Here is a 20,851-nt window from a genome sequence, read left to right as displayed (position 1 = left end):
CACTGTGTGTGTGCACTGACGCAATGACTCGCGCTCAAAATGAGCATTTAGGCAGAACGCCAGCTCACAAAAGAGTGATTTTGCAGACATAAACGGATGACCACAAAGTTAAAAGTTGTATCACAGTGTCAAAAGAAATAAAGCCAGCAAGAGGAAGCACAGAGGTGACTGTCCAGGAACCAGTGTTTCGGTTCTAGCTGGTCTGGTGCATTTAATGACTCTGGAACACAGGTGAACAGCCGTCTGACACACAGTGCACACCCGCCTGACTGTACTGGAGCATCTATTTTTGGACTACGTTTAAAAAATGTGACAACATCTTGAATAGATGCTGTGAATTGAAAACCCACACTTAAAGGGACCAAGTGTGTGAGGGCTGGAGGTTTGGACCAAACCCATGCCTAAACGTGCACCAACATCACGTTACATGGCACTACATGGATCATATGTGGCCTGACGTGGACCATATGTGACGACATGAGCCATTCAGGGCTGGATGGGACTCAAATGACAGGTTGTCCGTGGATCACTAGAGGCTGATACCTGGCACGTGAGGTACAGAGAGGCACATAGAGGCCCCTAAAGCCTCGGTCCCACCGAATAATGAAGGCCGAAGAAGGAGCCACACATGGGTGTGGGGTGATTTTTGGAAGAATGACCCACGTTTTGATCTATCATGTATCCACTATGAAGGTGCCACTATGTGCCTCTCTGTACCCCGCATGTGCCGCATAGCAGCCTCTAGTGAGCCACGACCGACCTGTCATTACAGCCTCGAATGGCTCGCATCAGCCACACTAATGCACGTAGTGTCATGATAGCGCCATGATAGCGCCATGATAACGCCATGTTGGCGCACGTTTAGGCATGAGTTTGGTCCAAACCTCCAGCCCTCCCACACCTGGTCCCTTCAAAGTGTGGGTTTTCAATTCACAGATTCACAGCAGCATTTAAAGATGTCCCTTCGTTTTTTTTTTAAACGCAGTCCAAAAATAGATACTCCAGCACAGTTCCGCAGTTGTGCGCTGTGTACCAGGCTGCTGTCCACCTGTAATGCATCAGACCAGCTAGACCCAAACCACGGGTTCCTGGAGAGCCGCCTCTGTGCTCCTCGCTGGCTCCGCGGCTCTCTGGCTTTTCTTCTGCGCTTTAAACACACAAAGCTTTATGTTTGTCCGTTTATTTCTACAAAATCGCTCTTTTGCGCACGCGCTGCTGTTGTCCTTTCATGGACAACCGCCTCTGTGCTCTTTCTAAGTGGCTTCCTTTCCATCCGTGGCTTGCTGGCTTTATTTTTTCCTTGGCTTTAAACACAATCATTTTTACAACGTGAATCCACTTTTAACTTTGTGTTCGTCCGTTTATTTCTGGAAAAGCGCTCTTTTGCGCGCGGTGCCGTTCTGCATACAGAATGAGGTGGCCGTTTTATTATATACACCTGTAGATCATTTTCAAAAATATATATATATATTTCTTTATTTCTTCCGCAGCTTACAAGTTATCATGATACAACTTTTAACTTTGTGTTATGTCTTCAAAATTGGTCTTTTGCGCGCTCTCCACCTGTGTTGCCGCACAGCTCCTGCTCTTAGCTGCTCCACTGGAGTTATTATCTTCCATGGCTTTAAACACACATCCACTTTCACGCAGTCACCCAAATTTTAACTTTGTGTTCGGCCAATATTGACTGAAATATCACTCTTTTGTGAGCTGGCGTTCTGCTTAAATGCTCGTTTGAAGCGTGATGATGAGTCACTGCGTCAGTGCGCACACACAGCGGAGCTCATGTGATCCATTAACAAGATATTAAATCAACATACTTTTACATACAACAGACATCAACATACAGACATACTTTTACAGCAAGGAACTGTTTTATCAAGCTATAAAAAACATTAAAAATAATTACCTTAAGCTGTTCGAAATACTTTCCACATGGAGCAGAAAAGAGAGGAAAAAAAGCATCCAGATGAAACAGTCCGCTGATTCTAGAAGAGGTGTTTTCAGCATCCAATGTTTGGCAGAAAATGATTAATCCGCTACAAAATAACTATTTTATATAGAGTCCAGCGCACAGAGCAGGTGGAATTGTGTGTACAATTGAGAGCCACTCCAAAAATAGCCTCTCAGGTCCTGCGAAGGTGCCAGGCACACGGATAATGGACTTTTTGCAGACTCGTAAGCACCACGCAAATGCCTCTAAGCCGTCGCAGTAACTCAAACACAAACTGCATCACGCTGTTGTTGCTAAATTTTGAACATCTTGAAATTAGCGCCACGCTCAAAGAGGAGCCTCGTTAACTGAAGATAATGCCTCTAAGAGCCACTCTGAGCCACTATACTGCCACGATAGCTCACGAAACAAAAAAACAGGGTGCGTGGCTCCTTCTTCATCCTTCATTATTCGGTGGGACCGCGGCTTTAGTAGCAGATATGTGATAGCTTAAAACGTGGCTCATTCTTCAAATAATCGCTGACACATCCATGCGTGGCTCATTATTCATAGCTTATTATTTGGTGGGACCGAGGCTTAAGACAGATATACTATGGAGTTTCCATGCATAAATACGGTAAATGCAGTGTCCAATGGATCGAGCAAAGGAAATAATATTCTTATAATTATTAGTTGTCACAACTTTCACTATGTAGGCACACCAGTAGCACCTATCCCTTTACCAAATGTGGCCACTTTGGAATCTTCTGCAGAATGCTGCCTGGCTTTGTAACATATCTGCATGATTGGTAGATTTTTTTTGTGAATGTGTGTGTGGCTTTGGACACTGACTATGATGTGTAGTATTTGCACTTTGAAACACTGATTGAATTTGTTTCTTTTTACACTTGCACTTTAATAAAAAATTTGATATCATGCAGGAACCACTTCAGTGGGGAGCCACAAACTTGGTGACCTAGGTTCTCCATGCAGATTTTGCTGTCTGTATTTAACAAAACATAACACACACAAGTAAAAAAGTAATACTACTTTGTTTTATTTCTAAATTGGACTACATTTATATAGCACTTTTCCACCTAAATTAGAAGAACAAATCACTTTACATTGATGCCTCACATTCACATCAGGGTGCTGCAATGCAAGGAACTCAACTGCACCCCAGGAACAACTGCTTGATTAACAACCTTGCCCAAGGGCCCTTAAGCCCCTTTCACACTGGCGTATTCGTAGAGCTGTGTATTGCAGCGTTGTGTTTCATTTAAATACGCTCAAAATGTGCGCGTACTCAGCCTTTTTCTGTGTTCATAGATCTGCTTGCAGCTGCGTGTGTTCGCTTTTTAATGTGTGCACACAGTTGAGTGTATCTTGCCGCTATTTAAACCCAGTTCACTCCTGCAGAACACATCACTGCGCTTGGAAAACAGTGGACTGTATCATGAGGTTTTTACAGTTTCATTACTGCCACGTATGTAGCCAAAGCTGCTATTTTCTGCCTCTGTGGAAGTGCGCTCTGTTCTCTCCTGCACAGTGTGGTTCACATCAGAAACAGAGTTATTTAACATTATTATTATTATTATTATTTTGTCTTGTTGGATCATTTTCATTGTGTCCAGATGCTGCTGAGTCTGGCTGTGGTAAAGTCTGCCGTGAATGAAGTGCTGTGACTCGTTAAACTTTTAAAGCTCCAGTTGCTCCGATCAGGTCCGCTGATTTGATCAGACCTGATCGATCAGGACATCTGATGATCGCACCAACATGCAGCATCGAGGCTTTTATTTTAAAGAGTCACAGCTCTTTTCAGGTTTGATCAGACCTGATCAATCAGGGCGTTTGATGAGTGCACTGACATGCAGCGACGAGGCTTTTATTTTAAAGTCACAGGTTTGATATCAGACACACAGAGAGAGAGAGAGAGAGACAGAGTGAGAGTGAGGGAGAGCGCGTGCGAGAGAGCGACCGATCAAACCGACCGACCTGCTGTTTCTGCATTCTGAGTTGAGGTTCAATTCCCTGTTCTGATCACACACACACGCTGTGGGCCTTGTGATCCTGTTCTCATGTTCTCAGCTGATTCCTCTGGATTCACGCACTCAGTTTTTGGTTGTGTACAGTAACGCTGTGCTGCACAGACCGCTTAAAACTGTGTCCAGCGCTCTACAACCGAAGAAAATTAAACATGTTTAATTTCTTCCGTCCTACGCACATAACCCTCAGCATACTGCTGTGTAGGGAGAAAAAACTCGACGTAGAGACGCTAAAGTGGGCGGAGAGCTGCTAAACAACGAGCAGCTCTACAAATACGCCAATGTTAAAGGGGCTTTAGCGATTTTCAGGTCTGGCAGGGGATTTGAACCAAGGACCACTAGACTCAAGCCCATTGCCTTAAACACTATCATCCACCTTTCCACATCACATATCACACCATCTGCACTAATTTTTCTACTTCACTAGAGTCTCAGCACTATCTCACAGGTTGACTGAAAGTCTGAAAAAGAGAATTAAAATTTTAGTTAAGTTTTTTATTTTTTGACAAGAACCCATTAAACAATATATTAAATAGAATAATACATTTTCAACCATACATTCTAGTTGTTTTATCTCCATGTACTACTTTGGAACAATCATTTTAACAGCAATGGAAGCAGCCCGATAATTAAAAATTTATTTAAATAAATCCTCTTTCTAAGGTTCAACTAATATATTGATGAATGAAAAGCAATTTATTAGAAATTTTAGCTGACTTGTATGAATAATGACATGAAAAATGCTCCCCCCCCCACTGCTATAGAAAGGAACAGACCAGAAGGAGATCTTGTGTCATATAAGTTTGTGAGAACTGAACAAGGAGAAAATCTCAGATGACAGACAGAAACAAACTGAGAATGAGCACAGAAAAGTCCACAAGGGGTATTATGAAGCCATATAAACCGGTGTCTCACTTGTGAAAAGATACAAAATTAGGTTAAATAATATTTAAAATATTACAATCTGTAGGTGGCGGGTTTTTATGCAGTAGATGGTAGCTGCGCTAGCCACTGCTGCTTCAGAAGTCTCTATGTATGAACTGATCTTACCTTTCAGAAAGATTTGTTCTTGTGGGATAAAGAATCCTCCGGCACAGGCACGCTGCCAACACATGAACTTCAGCAACCAGAACCTGAGATTGGAAATAACGACAAAATGACAGGCTTCATATGATCTCATGAACATCAAAGGACATAAACAATGAGAGACACCCACAGTAAATCTCACAATCCTGGTCATTTCTGAGACTTGCAACATCATTCTGCTTCATGCCACCTAATGCATAGATAGAAATTTAAACTACAAGGGAAACAAGATAGTGCACACCTGTGCTAGAGACAGCAGTCCCTTCTTCAGTCTCTCATGTCATTTACATTTTATGTCTTTCGTTTCCATTTTGAGAGGATCATTACTTTTATCACTTTGCAGGTTTGAGGTCTGACTGCTTGACTTTGGTTCTAATCGCTGATACTGAAAGTTTTATCCTGATGGCTGACCTTGTTCCTGATCACTCATCTCTGATCTTGATTTGATTCCGATTGCTAAGCTTTGATCCAGTGACTCACCTTTAATCCTGATCACTCATCTCTCATCCTGACTTGATCCGAATTACTAAGCTTTAACCAGTCCTTTATCTTTTGATTCTGATGGCTGACTTTTGATCCTGACCACTTAGTTTGTTCCTTACCAGAGATATTTATTACTGAATTTTGATACTGATCTTTGATCTTAATCGCTCATCTTTGATATGGAGCACAAATCTTTGAACCTTAGTGTGGCTGGTCCACAGAGGGCTGTTTCCTTCCTATTTAATCTTGAATAGCAAATCAGGGCATCACAGTATCTTGTTGATCCATCTTTGTCCATCTTGAACAAACTTGGTATATGTAGTAAATATGGCCATCATCGGATCTATTTTTGAACGGTTTAAAAATTTCCTCCGATTTTGAAATTGTTGATAGTACGTGGTAACTTCAGGGTATTCACAGTCTTAACAGATTCAATCCTATCTGAACTTCTTTAAATGGGGTATCGTAGAGACTACAGCTTGGAATTGTTGATTGTACTACACTGGGATAAAAATATGAAGCCAAAGCACCATTTGTTGCAGTTTTTGTTAAAAGTTGAACAGATCAAGCTTAATTTCGGGCCAATTGCCATGTCTGCACTTTATAAGACAGCTTGTTAGGAGGCAAGCTGGATAAAGCTGTTTCATTTAATTTTTGTGCTTTTTGGGGTCCTGGGCAATTGTAGCACAATGCTGCCCTGTGGAATAGCCATGTAGCAAGATTACATTTGCATTGTTGTTTGTCCTGTCTGTCTGTTGGAATCAGAGTCAGAAATGACTCTTTCTGATACTAATCATTGATCTAATCTGTAATCCTGATTACAAGATCAAGCAAATATGATCATAGAGCACATATCAAAGACAAAGGCAGCATCAAATATGTTGTAAAAGGAATAAAAATTGATAACACAAAGGTCTGGCTCCACATGAAAATGTAAAAGCCTTCTACCTCTCCAAGATACGTCAGTGAAATCCATGATGTCTTTTTGAGATATTTTGCTAATAATCAGACAGGACAGATAAGCAATGGCAAGGAAAACGTACGGCACATCCAGAAAGTATTCACAGCGCTTCACTTTTTGCACATTTTGTTATGTTACAGCCTTATTCCAGAATGGAGTAAATTATTCTTCTTTCCCTCAAAATTCTACTCACAACACCACATAATGACAACATGAAAAATGTTTTTTATTTTTTTGAACTTTATTAAAAATAAAAAAACTAAGAAACCACATGTACATAAGTATTCACACCCTTTGCTCACTTTGTTGATGCACCTTTGGCAGCAATTACAGCCTCAAGACGTCTTGAATACGATGCACAAAGCTTGGTGCACCTATCTTTGGTAGTATGGCCCATTCCTCTTTGCAGCACTTCTCAAGCTCCATCAGGTTGATCGGGAGTGTCGGTGCACAGCCATTTTCAGATCTCTCCAGAGATGTTCACTAAGATTCAGGTCTGGGCTGTGGCTGGGCCAGTCACGGACATTCACAGAGTTGTCCTGAAGTCACTCCTTTGATATCTTGGCTGTGTGCTTAGGGTCACTGTCCTACTGAAGATGAACCGTCGCCCAGTCTGAGGTCAAAAGCACTGTGGAGCAGGTTTTCATCCAGGATGTCTCTGTACATTGCTGCATTCATCTTTCCCTCAATCCTCACTAGTCTCCCAGTTCCTGCTGCTGAAAAACATCTCCACAGCATGATGCTGCCACCACCATGCTTCACTGAAGGGATAGTGCCTGGTTTCCTTCAAACATGATGTTTGGCATTCAAAGAGTCCAATCTTTGTCGCATCAGACCAAAGAATCTTGTTTCTCATGGTCTGAGAAAGGCACCTGAGTCCTTCAGGTGCCTTTTGGCTAACTCCCGGCGGGCTGCCATGTGCCTTTACTAAGGAGCAGGTTCCATCTGGCCACTCTACCATACAGGCCTGATTGGTGGATTGCTGCAGAGATGGTTGTCCTTCTGGAAGGTTCTCCTCTCTCCACAGATAATGCTGGAGCTCTGACAGAGTGACCATCGGGTTCTCGGTAACCTCCCTGACCCGCCCTTCTCCCCTGATCACTCAGGCTACATGGCTGACCAGCTCCAGGAAGAGTACTGGTGGATCCATTTATGGATGATGGAGGTCACTGTGCTAATGGGACCTTCACAGCAGCAGAAATGTTTCTATACCCTTCCCCAGATTTGGCCTTGAAACAGAGGTTTCAGAGTACAGTAATTTCAGACAGAGGTAGTTTCAGACAATTCCTTTGACTTCATGCTTGGTTTGTGCTCTGACGTGCACTGTCAACTGTGGGACTTATATGTAGACAGGTTTCTAAATCATGTCCAATCAACTGAATTTACTCCAGGTGGACTCCAATTAGCTCTAGAAACATCTCAAGGATGATGAGTGGAAACAGGATGTGCCTGAGTTCAATTTTGAGCTTCATGGCAAAGGCTGTAAATACTTATGTACATGTGATTTCTTAATTTTTTTATTTTTAATAAATTTGAAAAAAAAACTTTTTTTCACATTGTCATTATGGGGTACTGTGTGTAGAACTTTGAGGAAAAAAAAAGAATTTCATCCATTTTGGAATTGGGCTGAAACATAACAAAATTTGGAAATAGGAAGCGTTGTAAATACTTTTCTGATGGGCTGTAACCTTTTTGGTGGAGGTAAATATTCAGTGAGACACGATGGAGTCGGGATAGCCAGTGCTTCTGAATATGTTCTTTGCTTAATTTGCAATCTATTCAGAAGGGCCCGTGTTTCCAAAAGAATGTATGTGATTTGATGAATGACTGACTGGCAATGTGTTGGAGTGAAGGAGATATAAGTCTCACCCATTGTGTACGGCCGCCCTGCAGCCTGTGCTGTCTTTGATGCCTAAGGTGAAGATACAGAAGATGAAGAAGAAGCAGGCCATTCCAAAGCACATTTTGTAGACGGCAGAGTAACCGACCAACGTCTTGCAGTTCTCCCCTGCATTTAGTTTGTTACACAGGTCACTGTAGAAGGGAATCTGTTTGACAGCAGTGACAAAAAACTCAGATTAGAGCATTGTTCTTTTGGAGAAAAAAACAAACAAAAAGAAAACACTTCTGTGCATGTTGTCTATACAGCCTCCAATAAAAAGGCCAAGAGGTCTCTCTATTCTTGGAGTTACGCCCTCTAAAGGAGCAGCAAAAGGCAACAGACAGCAGCAACAAGCCCTCTTTTCCCCGTGAAGTCCCCTTTCATCCCTCATTCTCTTCAGCCTGTTAGTCAGGCTTTACAACCGTCAGTGTATACACACACACACACACACCACACACACACACACACACACACACACACACACCACACACACACACACACACACACACACACACACACACACACACACACACACACATAAATCAACTCCCTTTATCACAAATTCAGAACAAAAAGCAGAGAGAACACAAGTGTGAGAGATTTGATAATGATGGAGCGATTAAAATGAAAAAGTAATCCCACTAATTATTTGCACTGCTCCACAAATAAGGTAAGAACAATCATCCAGCTTTCAACAGAGAAATGGAAACACTTTGGTTCATCGTGTCACCCAAGTCAGCCGTATTTTCACACATCTTTACCTTCAGAATAAAAAATGCTGCAGTTTGGTTTCACTTCTTATCAGCGGGTCCGTGAGTGCAAAGATTTAGAGAACAGAGTTGTCATTGCTTGCTGTGTAAACAGTCCAGAGTCACGTCACAACACCAAGTAAAGGACCCACTTTGGAGCTTTGTGTGACGTTGAGGACATATTAGCATGTCCATAGTTTGTGATTAGATGGAAAGAGGCCGGCTGCTGTAGATCTCCTGAGAAAAGATCAGTTCTCTATAAACACAATGACTGCTCTCTGAGCGGGGACTTCCCACTGTGCTCTCACAGTGTGTGTGCATGTGCATGTCACTCAGCAGGCCTCGCGTGTGGCGATCAGAGGCCATTTTGTGCCTGGATGGGCCTTTTGCAAGGTTCTCTTTTCAAAGGAGAGGAACAGCAGGGGTTTGATTTAATAATGTACTGCATGAGTCAAAAAAATATCACAGTAACACAGTCGGCTGGAGGTATTCTAACAAACATAAATAAAATAAAGAACCATCACCTTTCATCTCTCTGTGAAGAAACAGTGACCTATTCAGACCTAATAAAGACCAAAACACGAGGATAGAGTTTCTACTGTAATGCAAAGAAGGTTGAACAAAAAAAATTGGGCTTTTTTTAGGGATGCCACAAAAACGTACCTTGAAAGTGAAGAAGTCACTTGGTTTGAAAACATATAGACCAACAAGAAGTCTAGTTCCCATGGAGTGAACTTTTACAGAGCTCTGTAAAGATGAGTTACGTTATTCTGTTTAAGGGAGAGAGATATAATATTCGGAAAATAAAATATTGTGTGTGAAATGTAGTATTTCAGAACATTTTCTTTGCAATCATGTTCCTTTTAGTTGAGGTTCAGTTGAGGGAAAAAAAATCTTTGTTGTTCAGTTGCTTGTACTTTGTATTTTCTGGTGGTTGTGTTGGTTTTGTTGTTTGTTTGTCTAGTATGTCATGTGCACCTGCCTTTCATGGCCAGGTCACCCTTGTGAAACAGATAGGCTTTTTTTTTATCCGTATAAATAAAGGTTAATAAAGAAATAAAAATGTCGATATGCTTTTCATCTTCACACAGCTCGAAGAGAAATGACTAACTGGAGAACACAAACAGTGTGTAGACATAGCCGCTGTCCGTTGTACACTGTGAAAGGTCACAGTACTGAGACAGCTGTTTTCCTGGTGATAAGTGTGCACTCACACTGGGCACTCTGGGCTGTGGCTGAGCATACTCCAGCCCCAGAGTTCAGTTCTGTAGAATAATGTGAGTTCTCGGGGCCATGGCCTGTGCCGGGCTGCTGGAATATGTCTGGCCCGACTTGCAGAGGTGTCCTGGAGTGCTTTCAGTGCTGGACCACAAACAACACCAGAGCACAGAACTCTGACGTTGTCACGTCAAGTCACATCATTCGCTTTCACACCTGGTCAAGTTGGGTAAAGCACCCCTGAGCAGCACCTCGACATGACTCATGTATGACCCGGACGAGGTCAGTATTCTCCTCAGCAGAAATTTGCACAAGTCTTCACATGCAAGTAAACATGCTGGTTTTGAATAACAGTCATGTCAGCGACATTACTACTAATAGTATTATACTACATTGGATAGTACATTCAATAAACATTTGGGTTAAAACAGGAACATAACATAACAAAACAGAACCCAAAACTGTGGAATAGTTCACAAAGTGTTTTTTTAATTGAGTCACTTGATAGCGCAGAAGTTAAACCAGAGTGTTTCCAATGAAAGAACATATTGAATCCCCGCGGCTTGAAAACACAGTGACAGCGGCCACAGAAAACATATACTTTTTCAACTTTTACGTGTGTCACAGAAACAAGAATAAACATTGTCATTTTTTTTGACGTTACAGAGAGCAATGAAGCTGCAGTGTCACAAAAACTGGACTTTGTAATTAATATCAGAACAAACGTTCCAGCAAAACACTAAAACTCTATTGTGCCTTTCAATCCAGTAAATTGCTGTAAATTACAACCTCACTTCTGCTGCTGCTGCTTAGAGTAAATTGCTTAACAAGCATTTTGAAAGATTTACTTCCTTCAACAACCCTTGGAGCATTTAGGTGTGTGTTAACCCTCTGGGGCTGACGCCGTCGTATGCGACGGCTAAGACCAAGCTTTACTAAATTATAAATAATTTTTTAATGATATGACATAGAAACTTACTTTTTTTTTTGCTGAAATGTTAACTCTGCAGACTTTCGAGCCAGCCATCTTTGTACTCCTCATAGAAGCTGTGTGATGATGTGCGCAATGTGAGTGTACAATCGGAATTGGCTCACCACGACATGGTTTTCCAAAATCCAATTGTAGGGCAGATTTACCTCCCGTGAAAAGCCAAAGATCGTTTTCAGGAGTGATATGTTACTAGTTGGCCCATTTGAATATCCCCCTGGGTGCTCCAATGAGTACATCCAGTGCGCCCTGCGCCATTACGCACAGCAATCAGTGAAAGCAGGAGCAGACGGAGAGCCTCTGATGACAATCTCACGTGCTCAAACAAAGAGTGTATAACTATCAGGATTGGTCCACTAGTTTGCATGTGAATGTTACTGGATAACTCTGTTGCTTTCTCAGCGTGAAGCACTCGTTTACCATATCAATGGATCGAGGGGAAGGGCCACTCCTCAGACAGTAAGGAGCCAAAGTGGGCCAAAGTTTGATGAAAGCTGCTTTAGGAGCAGCACAGAACAGTCCAAAACACAGTAGAAGTAGAAGTTTGTGTTATAACCTTTGTGTAATAGCAGACAGAAATTGCTTTGAGATGAAGACAAAAAAAACAAAACAAAAAAACGCACAGACCATTTTGTATATATTGTTCAAAACGTACATTTGTGTTTATTGTTTGAACCTTTTATTGTACAGTCTTTCACACAAGACCTCAAATTACCTTTATAAAGTGTCAAAACAGTTGTTTATTATAGTTTGCTGTGTGGTTTGAATAAATGTGTGTGGAAAATTATTTCCGCTTTACTTATTTCTTTCTTATTTTTGATTGTAAACTTTTATTACATTTATAAAACACAACAAAAGCATATGTATTATGAAAGCACAGGTTGTCCTGAAAAAGAGACATAAAACTTGATTGTGGGATGCAGGGAGAGCTGTTAACAGCAATAATAAAACATTTATGCCAGGCGAGTGAACTGTCCAAAAAATGCCCTCAGAGGCCCAGAGGGTTAAGGCCCCCTGACACTTGCATGACTTTGATCTGTGCACTTGCATGCACTCTGCTGTGCACAAGGGTAAACTTCTCTCAAACACATTGTAAACTGTTGTAAACTGTGTGCAGCTTTGTGCAGGTGCTCAAAGAAAATTCTGATAGTTCAAAATCTCCATCACACATTAATGACATGAACTTCACATGAACATTATGCAAACAATTACAAAACACTGTGTGTGAGTGCGACTGATTGCGTAAGTGTACCGCATTAGACCACCGCTCGTCTGAACAATTATAACAAGATGTTAAATCTATCACAAACATACTCTTACAGCAGCACACAAGAAGGAATGAACATGCAAACTGTTTACCAAGCTATTACAATATAAACATAATAATAATAATATAGTAATAATTTATTAATTTATATAGCGCCAAATCATGAGTAATCGCCTCAAGGCGCTTCACAAGCATTTAAAAGCAGAATAAATGAAATAAGATTAAAATACAATAAAAAATTTAACCATAAAAAATTAAAAGAAGTAAAATAAATAAAACATATAAAAAAAGACACACAATAAAATACTAATGATAAAAGAGGGAGAAGAGATGTGTCTTCAACCTGGCTTTAAAAGTCTCCACAGAGTCCGACTGTCGTATTGTGCAGACAGATCATTCCACAGAGCTGGAGCGCGGTGATAAAAAGCTCTGTAACCCGCTGACCTTTTCTTCACCCTCAGGACACACATAGTCCTGCACCATGTGAACGCAGAGCCCTTGCAGGCACATAGGACCTCAACCAGGCCGGCCAGATAGGGGGGCGCCAGTCCGTGAACAATTTTATAGGCCAATAGTAATACCTTAAAATCCGATCTCAAGGAGATCGGAAGCCAGTGAAGGGATTCCAGAACCGGCGTAATATGATCAAACCTTCTGCTTCGCGTCAGAAGTCTGGCAGCAGCATTTGAACCAGCTGAAGACCCCTGATGCTGGACTGTGGTAAACCAGAAAACAAAGCATTACAATAGTCCAATCTAGAAGAGACAAACGCATGAATCAGAGTCTCAGCATCAGCCATAGACAGGATGGGACGAATCTTTGCTATATTTCTTAATGAAAGAAAGCAGTCCTCGTAATGTCCCTAATGTGGAGGTCAAAGGACAACGTAGCATCAAAAATTACCCCAAGGTTCCTCACTTTGTCAGTATGATGTATAACACATGAACCTAGGCTAAGCGCCAGCTGATCAAATTGATGCCGATGTCTTGCTGGACCAAGAACCATCATTTCAGTCTTATCAGAGTTCAAAAGTAGAAAGTTGCTAGACATCCAACTTCTCACTGCTGTGAGACAGTCCTGTAAAGATTTTATGTGGACAGGATTTCCAGCCGGCATATACAACTGAGTATCATCAGCAAAGCAATGGAAAGCAACCCCAAAACGCCGCAAAATGTTCCCAAGGGGTGCCATATACAGGGAAAAAAAGCAGGGGACCCAGATCGGATCCCTGTGGAACCCCGAACTTCATGCCCTTAAAGTCAGAGGTAGTGTCGTTGCACAAAACACAGTGGGAACGACCAGACAAATAAGACGTCAGCCACGCAGAGCAGTTCCAGTAATCCCGAAACAGTTTTCTAGCCTATCAAGTAGAATATGATGATCAACTGTGTCAAACGCAGCACTGAGATCCAACAACACCAATACTGTAGTAGTATTCGAGTCCATTGCTTGCAGAAGAATCATTAACTACTTTAATAAGTGCTGTTTCTGTGGAGTGATGTCTTCTAAAAGCAGACTGCAGTGGCTCAAATAAGATAGTCCACAAGCTGCCGTGAAACCACCTTTTCCAGAATTTTAGAGCAGAATGATAGATTTGATATCGGCCTATATTTTTCAATACACCAGATCAAGATTAGATTTCTTGAGTAGTGGTTTAACCACGGCAGATTTAAAACAATTTGGAACAGATCCAGAGTTTAAAGAAAGGTTAACAATTTCCAGCACAGTCGGCCCAAGAATGGGCCAAAGATCCTTAAACAATTTTGTTGGTATAGGATCAAATAAACAGGTTGTGCTTCTAGTAGACATCACGAGTTTCGTCAGCATACCTTGTGAGATACTGTTAAATTCCGTGAATCTAGGTAGCACCTCAGTAGTAGTCCCCAGCTCAGTAGCTGGATACAATGACTGGACCAAAGTATACTAGATGTGCTCAACCTAATATCTTCTATTTTCTTTTCAAAATAGTCCAGAAAGTCCTGTGCTGAAAAAGGAAAACGGCCAACAGGTGGCTGTCCATGAATAAGAAATGCCACCGTATCAAACAAAAACTTTGAGTTATGCTTGTTTTTGTTTATCAATTCAGAGTAATAGGCCTGCTTCGTAGCCAATAAAGCATGCTTATAATCTAAAACAGCCTCACGCCACGCAAGGTGGAACACCTCTAGTTTGGAACTACGCCATTTCCGTTCCAACCCTCTAGCCTTCTGCCTAAGGTCACGCAAATAACTGTTAAACCAAGGTGTCTATGCCTTGGGAAGGCATGGCCTTAACAGAGGAGGCGCAATCTTATCAAGTGTGGTTTTTAGCACTAAATCCCGGGTATCCGCAAGACTGTCTACCGACTGAAAATTCATCAAGCTTGAAGTTAAGATTTCTGGTAGTCTCGCTTCGAGTTGAGTCAAAGTTGAAGGTTTAATTCATCGCTGCAATGATAGGCAAGGATGTTGCTCCACTAAACGCAGCAGCGTAATTGTAAACCTAATAAGCGAATGGTCAGAGACTGCTGATGCAAGAGGCAGGATGTCGATATTTGTGACAGCAAGGCCACGTGCAAGAACCAAATCCAGAGTATTACCACTGATATGCGTTGAACATGAATGAACTGCCGAAATCCTAGTGCATTATTGATTTCCATAAATGATTTACGAAGGGGATCAGAGGGCTTATTTATATGAATGTTAAAGTCACCAATAATCAAAATGTTGTCTACACTAGTTGAAAGGACCTATAGAGATGAAACGCGCCAAATTCATCTAAAAAAATCAGAATATGGGCCAGGAGGCCTATAGACAGTGACAATATAACATAGCTGATTTCCAGTTTTATGACCTTGACAGTACTTAGTATCATGGGCATAACGGAGAATCAGGTGCTCAAATGAATTATATTTATGTCCCCCAACAGTTAATAAAGTAAACCTGGATTTATAAATAAAAGCAACACCCCCGCCTTTGCTCACATCACGTGAAACGTGACTAAAAGTGTACTCCAGTGGGCAGGCCTCATTCAGAGGAAGGACAACTGTGGATTTAAGCCAGGTTTCAAATAATCCAAGCATATCCAGATGATGATCCACAATTATGTCATTAACCAGCAATGTTTCTGTGTAGGCTCTCAGTTGTCCAGGTGGTTTCCATAGTAGAGAAGCTTGAATCTTCAACTGGACTGGGTTGCTTGACGCGAGGACGTTTCGCTTCAAATCGCAGAAGCTTCCTCAGCTAAAATTCTTGCTCTGGTGGTCTGACATCTGTCTTGACTCTTGTAGAGAAGAATAATCAAGAAGTCACAAAAGCTGGAGTTTTAAACCTAACCAGACCCCTCCTACTGAGAGGCAGACTGCTATAGGTTAGTGACTAAACAACAGCTCTAATTAGCACCTATTGTGCTCTAGTTAGCACCCTCCTAATGACAGGGCAGCTGTCCCTCCTAGTCCTAGGAGGGACGTCCTGTGCTTGACGCAGAAATTATGTGGTTTCAACGCAAGTCAGGGCAAAGCAAGGGTATTCAATGTGAGTGGAAGCCACACACTCACAATACAACGTTACCTGATGCTAATTTATGATTCCTGCTGTGTTCTATTGTTCCCAAAGTATAAATCACGCAGGATTGTTTTTATACCATGTACACAATGCAGTAAAACTACACACTCAAAAAGAGCACCGAAAAAAAAAAAATGCTGGTTGCAGCCTGAGCTGCAGCTGCAGCTACTTGCTCTTAAATTCTCTCATAACTGTGTTTAAATAAAGTCCATAAAAGTCGTGCTCATAGAGTGATTTCCAGAGACAGGACATGTCCACATCAAGTACAACTCCAGACATCTCCACATTTACTCACGGATGGTTCGTTTGCGCGCATGCAGCTCGCAGTCAAAGGAAGAAAGAAAAACTATAACAGAACTCAGAGCGCAGCCCTGCAGCCTTGCATAAGAACAAATATAAACTAGAAGAGAAATCAACGTGCACAGTCTGGCTACAGCCGAACTGTGCACTCTTTCAAGAAAGATGACTTTAAGCTTGCTTTCAGCTTGTTTTCATCTTGGAATATAGTACGTGCCATTGGATTAATATACATGCTGTTGGATTAAACTGGACAGTGTTTGGTACTTTCCCGGAGTAAGTGAAGTCATACCGGACTTTTCCATTGCAGATGGGGAGGCCCATGGAATGAACTCAGTGGTGAAGATGATGGAATATGTCTAAGATGATTCTAAAATGACAAAGTATGATCAAATGAAGTATTAATGTGTTAAAAGTAATATCTAAGAATGATTCCAACATAACAAGTATGATTAAATGAACTATTAATGTAATAAAAGTAAGAGTTGATTAGAAAAAGTATGTTACAAATAAGTGAAATGAATGATTATATGAGTTGTTTTTTATAAAGAGTGCAGAGTCAGAAGAGGAAGTGAAGAAGTTGGTTTGATAAAGAGTGCAGAGTCAGAAAGAGGAAGTTAAGTAATGTCGCAAGCAGAGCAAGAGAAGCTGATAATAAACAACTGATCAAATGATTAAGATGTGGTAAAATATGAAAATGAATAATAAGGAATGAAAATGTTTGTATATGATCATGTGAATTGTTTTTATGTGAAAGAGAGTTGTAATGAAATGATTGAATATGATTGATGTGATTCTAAAGACATGATTTAGAAAAACAAATTCTCAGAAAAGTTGAAGTGTTAACAGAAAAGAGGAACTTGAGAAATAAGTTACTGGCAAAGGGCTGCAGATGGCTTCCAGTAAGGGAAGGGAGAGGGAGGAGGTTTTGAGTCACCAGTGTCCCCATGGTAACCAAGATCATCTGAAGAAGAGTCAAGCTCATATATAAACTGTAAAACACCAGGAAACGGGGTTATTCTTCCAGGGAGAGGTGCTGTTGTCACTTCTCCCCTGCTACGAGGAGATCACAAGACTTGACCATCTTGTGAGCAGCAATTGGAATCGTGGAGTGAGAGGATTGGAGCCATAAGAGATCTTTTGAGAGAGTTTTTCAACTCCCACTCAGGCCGTCCAGTCACGGAGTAGCAGAGCATTGGAGAATAATCACTGGCCTTAAGTCTGAGTGAGGAAGTTTCAACGTTTTCTCTCTCAAGGTGTTGTATGGCTGGGGGGGCCTGGCTGCCTTTTTGTTTCTGTCTTTGTTTTCCTTCCAGGTGGCTTGCATTTGGGACTGAGGGGCTGTGTTGCTGAGGTTATCAGGACCTCACCCTGATCACCTGCGGCTCGTCAGGACTCACAGCTGTGGTGCATCTATATGGATTGGAACATGGTGGCATTTAAGACTGGAGTATACAGTGTGTATTTGCCAGAGACTCGACCTTGTGACCAGACGGGTGAGATCGTCATCTCGGGAGCCATCTCATCATCAGTGGATGCAGAGAACGTTCCAGGGTTTGATGCACGGTCTGTGAAAGAGGAGGGGGTGAGGTCTCACGCTCGTCAGCACACTTCCTGAGGTACGTTAGATTTTGTGACTAACGTTTATACAGTCAGTAAATGTGGTGTCCCTCACACCTTATTATATTGAGCTGTACGTTAGTCATGTATCGGCTTCCACTGCAGTGGAGTTTTGTGAACTGGATGTTCCATGGCCTGCAGGTTGGAAGCTGATAGTAATTAAGCCAGGAAGTGTTTGCTGTTTATGTACACCTTGAGAGGGTCTCTCTGTGTGTAGAGTGTGGACTCACATAATGGTTCCTTCTTTCACAGACTCGGTTTGTTGCGGCCACCTGGGGGGTGTCGGCGGGGTCCTTGGGTCCGAACGGCTTCTGGCTCCGGACCGTTAGTGCTGCTGGGAGCGCACCGTATCACCACCATGCCAGACCGCACACTCTTTTGTTGTTTTGTATCACTGTTATGTATTAAATTCAGTTAGCCTTGTACCTTGCTCTGCTTATTTCATACTGGGTCCTTCAAACACTGGTCGGTTCTCCGAGCTGCGTCCGACACATAACACAAGGAACATCACAGCATACCAGAATGGATTAGATCAACTTTTGGTTGATTGAAGAAGGAATAAACTCTTATGTGGAATAATTTCCTGAAGGATTACAACATCACACAAGGATTGTGGTCAGCTAACAACTAATAGCTGATGAAGAGGAAATCAAGTTCATCGAACTGGGGATTTTAACATCAAAAACCTCCTTCCCTCACTCCTAGAAAAATTGTTAAGAAGTTAATCCAGTCCAGTCAGAATGAGATCAGACAGCATTATTGAATCAAAAACAAAAATCTCTGCCAATCATTATTCTGATTATATTTGAATTTCTGTTGTGAAATTATCATCATATAACCTATTTTGATTATGTTGTCGGCACTTGCAAAACCTGCAATACATTTCCAAGCATGCAGTTAAAGTGTTAAGGCTCGGACATTGGATTTATTGATTCTTCTTAAGGTGTAAAAGTTAAAGTTTATTGGGTGTATAACATCAAAAAGTGCTCTAAAAGGTTAGTCTGGTTTTTAATGAAATTAACGCATCCTGGGGACTCGCTGTACGAGTCACTAAATTCAAAATCCAGCAACATTCCAAGAGCCCTGATCCATAAGAGGAGAGCTGCCATTAACGGGCGTGGCCGGCTCGTATCCTGGTTCCAGAGAAGGCTATTCGACCGGGGTGCGAGATCAGCGTCAGCGGGGTGGACGTCCGGATGGAGGCAGTGAGCGGCTAGACGAATCTCCTCGCCACCAGCTTGAACAGCCTTTGTGCAGCCCTGTCGGGTAATACCCGTGGAGACACGAAGGTCGGACCCCAGAGACGGAGAGCTGGTTTTAGTACACAAATACACTCATCGGAGGGTGAGCGTGTGCCGCATGTATCTAAAAAAGAATAACGGGATCTGACAACTCTAATTCCTTTGTGCAGAGAAGAACCTGCAGGCTGACTGCCTGCAATTTCTCTGAGTCCTCACCTCCTCTCTCCCCCCTGCTGCATGCACCTGACACAGACATTCCTGTGTCGTCATGACGTCACATCAAGCAACTCGAAGCTGGCCTGGTGTGAAAGGGGCTTAAGCAGGATGCTGTGTTCAGTATGGTAAAATTGCTGAACATTTCATGCATCTGTTACTGGGCATGTCCAGACTGCTCTGTCCGGTATATGCAAGAGGGTTTTAATATAAATGCATTGCGATCAGACAGGACGTTCTGTCCGATGTGAGTGAAAATCCGTTATACAAAATCCATTATATACGGTGTTTATTACATGGAAAACAATTACAAAAGCATTGGGACTTTTGCGTTTGTCTGTTGAGTGCTAATATGTATTACCTGTGTTGCACTCATGGACATGGCTAAGCACTAAACTCATCAAAGTACAATGAAACACAACTGAAAACAAAAAATAAAAATAAATAATCGTTTTTAAGATGGTTTTTTTTCCCTTCTCATGTTTGCAGAAGGCTAGAATAACGTACATTTGTAGGGGCTTTCTGTAAATGATAGGATTTTGAGGTGATCAGGTGAATTGAGACGGAGGAGGAACAGGACTGAGGTACTCAAATGCTTCACCTCAGGGAGCTTTGTTGGCTGATCCTACATATGATCAGATTCAGATCCATTTTCTTGCCAGAAAACCTCACAGTTTTGGCCAAGGTCAAACACACACACACACACACACACACACACACACACACACACACACACACACACACACACACACACACACACACACACACACACACACACACACACACACACACCAACACAGCTCTTCAAGGCCAGGAGAGACAACTATATGATGAAAATCTAACTGGTTTATTTCATGTTACACCCAAAATGCACCCATGACTAATTAAAAGACGAAACACATCCTCTTTGCGCCCCTTTGCCCCAAAGTGGAGCCAGACACACCCCAAATGCAATGCACTTGACCTGTGTACATGAGAGCATGTACAAAACACCATCAAGGTACATTTATGTGTCTGTGATTATACTTGTACAGTTAAACAGACCTTAACTGGGTTATAAAGGAATATGGTTTCACTTAATGAACACAGCACTATCTCTCTTTCTGCTAACTGATTTTTTTTTTTTTTTTTTAGAAATTATTACTTTTCTTGCTCCGGTGTAGCACAGGTAGCTCATTGGAAAAAGGAGCTGCACAACCAACAAGTAGACCTGAGTTTGATTTCTGGTCATGCTGCTCATGTGTCGCTATCTGCATTGTTCCAGTCCACCCATGAGTATCGACCTTGACTGGGAAGGTAATGTCCAACGGACTGGCATCCTGTCCA

At 41.9% G+C, this 20,851-nt stretch overlaps 1 protein-coding gene across 1 annotated transcript in view; it reads right to left on the bottom strand.

Moving 5' to 3' along the window:
* The window catches only part of serinc5 (serine incorporator 5), a 91,722-nt gene that overhangs the window by 25,217 nt on the left and 45,654 nt on the right, over positions 1–20,851 (bottom strand). Inside the window, 2 exon segments of the mRNA XM_034170180.1 lie at positions 5,029–5,111; positions 8,378–8,556. Coding sequence (XP_034026071.1) covers positions 5,029–5,111; positions 8,378–8,556 — 262 coding nt within the window.

The sequence above is a fragment of the Thalassophryne amazonica genome, chromosome 5 (genome assembly GCF_902500255.1).
Source record: "Thalassophryne amazonica chromosome 5, fThaAma1.1, whole genome shotgun sequence".
In the NCBI taxonomy this organism is placed as follows: domain Eukaryota; kingdom Metazoa; phylum Chordata; class Actinopteri; order Batrachoidiformes; family Batrachoididae; genus Thalassophryne; species Thalassophryne amazonica.
This window is presented reverse-complemented; position numbering and strand designations above follow the sequence as displayed.